General features: G+C 34.9%; 1 protein-coding gene across 1 annotated transcript; it reads left to right on the forward strand.

The window, feature by feature from the left end:
- Positions 1–943: 943 nt before the first annotated feature.
- Positions 944–2,983, forward strand: LOC132797972 (synaptic vesicle glycoprotein 2A). The gene is given in 10 exon segments (XM_060809710.1): positions 944–1,090; positions 1,140–1,289; positions 1,292–1,466; positions 1,532–1,777; positions 1,779–1,864; positions 1,867–2,065; positions 2,122–2,266; positions 2,323–2,503; positions 2,506–2,724; positions 2,776–2,983. Coding segments are annotated over 10 exon segments (1,476 nt in total). The 5' UTR covers positions 944–1,050; the 3' UTR covers positions 2,811–2,983.
- Positions 2,984–3,036: the final 53 nt, after the last annotated feature.

The raw sequence follows: 3,036 nt of genomic DNA on the forward strand, positions 1-3,036 counted from the left end.
TGAACAAACCCGCTACATATCAAATTTAAAGTGTTTTTATTTACTGGAAAAACGCCCCCTAAACACCCTTAAAATCTATAAATAAAAGAAAGTCGTGTTAGTTACACCCTTTATAACTTAGTGCGTGAGTAAGTTGCAGTGTATGGAACGTCAATATTCTAGTATAAGAAATAAACGATTAAAGTGATTCTTAAATTAGTTCATTTACCCATAGAAGGAGCCTGGCTCGTAGACCGTTAATGACTATTAGATGATGTTTGCAAAGAGTCATGTTGCTTGATAGTGAAGAGCATGAGACCGAGAGTGCACAACTGTCGGGAGAGAAAGTTGAGAAGAACTCTGAATAGAGAGTTAAATAGTGCGTGTTTGCATGCCACTAATTCATACTAATACAAGTAAGTTGTATGTCACGTTTCCGAGTGATGACTAGGGCAAGTTTCTGAATTTAATGCCATCCAGAGCTCATATGATTTCTCAAAACGAAAACAAAATATCTGCAACTAAGCATTTAAATACATTCAATTATTTAATATATTGATCTGCTTTTTAATTTTTTAACTGCTTTTGTCTAATATCCTTCTAATATTAGAAACGTTTATTTACAATTTTAGGTTTGTATTTTGCACCCCAAAGTAATTTAATTTGAAAGGCAAAAAATGTCCAAAACCAAGAAAAACCTCTAGGCCTGCATCGATGGATTCAATGAATATAATGGATATGTTCATTGCAACCCTCAATATTTCCTTTCTTGTTTTGGTTTACTTTTAGCAATCATTGTAATAAGACTACTTAAACTTGCACTCCTCGAGTTTATTCTTATACTATATATCTGCGTGTCAAAGTTATATTTTACCAAACATTTTAACGATCTGAGAAAAATGTGAATGACAAACAAACATACAGCTATTTCCCTTTATTATGATTTAGACAGACACACAGACCTTATAAATTATAGAAACAAGATTCATAGTTGGCGACCTACTTTTATTATTTCAAAATTAAAATCTAAAAATTGAACATACATATCTTGAACTAGATATTATATTGAATATGCAACAAAATGAGTTTGATACTATAATGGAACAAATTGGTAACAAATTGAAAAATTTTATTAGCGCAACATTTTAATATATTTACAGGGTTTGGAAAAGTTCATTGCTATGTTATGCTTACGCTGGGATTGCTGCAGATGCTAACCATTCATGAGACAATGGGAATGGGTATCATAGCTCCCTCGGCTGTCTGCGACTTACGAATGAGTCTTGTACAATTATCATCAATAACAGCCGCTGCTTTTTGGGAATTATTTGCTCATCATATTTCTGGGGATATATTACTGATAAAATGGGTCGAAGGTGGATCCTATTGCACACAATTTCTATAAGTAATTTATGTTCGGTAATATCTATGTTTATGGTTAGTTTCACAAGCTTCTTCGCTATGCGTTTTTAACGGGTATATTGTAAGTATTTGATTTGATATAACGCTTAGCTGTTTTATATGGTTGTAAATTTTATTTCATCGTACACAGTGTTGCTGGACCCAGCTTTGTTGCCGTAACATACCTAAGCGAGTTTTGTAACAAGCAAATTTTAGCACGGGCAGTAACACATATGTACATGTTTACAGGATTTGCAATGTTTTATTGCCCCTCATGGGCAACTTTATTTCTGTCATATAGTGGGATGGACTTCGAGTTATCTATCGTAAAAAGTTGGTCATTTCGACCCTGGAGACTACTAGGATGTATGTTCATGTTGCCCGGTCTAGTTGCTTTTTCTATTGCTACAAATGCCAGAAAGTCCAAAATTCCTATTCATGATTGGCGACACAAAGCAGGGATTGGCGATAATGGATTGGATTAGTGTAAAAATACAGGTTATCCCTTAAGTGCCGAACAAGTGGCATTGATGCAAAAGTATCAGGAGTCGACAGGAGTGGGACGTCATAAACGAGCAAATAATATTATTCAGACGATGATTAATGATGCTATGCCTTTATTTCGCAAGCCTTACGTCGGGTTTTATGTTGGTAGCTGCTCAGTGATGTTTAGTCTGGGATTGGTGTACGTTCAAATTGGCATTAGGTATAAGAATTCAACAACTTTTGTTATCTACATAGTGCTAATGGCTTGGGAATTTGGTTTACCGCAATGCGCAACCGATCAAACATGCGGCTAGATAATAAGTCTGAAATGACATTTTGTAGAGTATTATTCAGTATTTCTTCAAATGATCTTCAAGATAGTGAAGAGGATCTAGTGGTTGTAAGTGAAAGCTGATATTTATATTTCCATACTCATTGTTATTTTACTACCTCTAGGCCTGCAACGATGGATTCATTGGATTTCATGATTCACTAATATTAGGACTAACATACATAATTCTCTACAATATTTGCTGGTTCATGCTTTTTTTACCCCGAAAGGCGATGTTCATTGCCGCCCTCGTCATTTCCTCTTCTTGTGGTTTTGCTTTAATTTTTGTAACCGGCCGTTGGCTGCAACTTTTAGTTTTGTTTTATTTATAGCTTTACCAGGAGTCGTGATAAGTCTACTTGGTGGTGCACTCCTCGAGTTTGTCCCGACATATCTGCGTGCCAAGGCGTTATGCATTAGTTTAATGTGGTGTCGTTGGGGAGCTGTCATTGGCACCACAATTATTGGTATCTATCTTGAAAAGAGCTGTGAGATGACCATTTTGGTGATTGCTATTTTTCCAATGCGTATGATAATATAATTTTAGCTAATTAGGACTCATAAGTGAATCTTTTTAGTTTCTGCAAGCATTGAAGGCTTTTTGCCCCTGTAGATTTCAACTGCAATTTCACACAGACCCCTTTATACAGTGGCTTAGAGGATACGACTATTCAGCTACAGCTTTTGCTAAAACAGTAATGATATTTAACTTTTATGTATCAACTTTCGTTGATTCATAAAGAATGTTCAAATCGTGATTAAACTGTGTTCAAATAATAATATATTCTGGGGACTAAATTATTAATATTAATATTTTGGTAAATGTAAATGGTTTCTGT

The sequence above is a fragment of the Drosophila nasuta genome, unplaced genomic scaffold, assembly GCF_023558535.2.
Source record: "Drosophila nasuta strain 15112-1781.00 unplaced genomic scaffold, ASM2355853v1 ctg44_pilon, whole genome shotgun sequence".
Classification (NCBI taxonomy): Eukaryota; Metazoa; Arthropoda; class Insecta; order Diptera; family Drosophilidae; genus Drosophila; species Drosophila nasuta.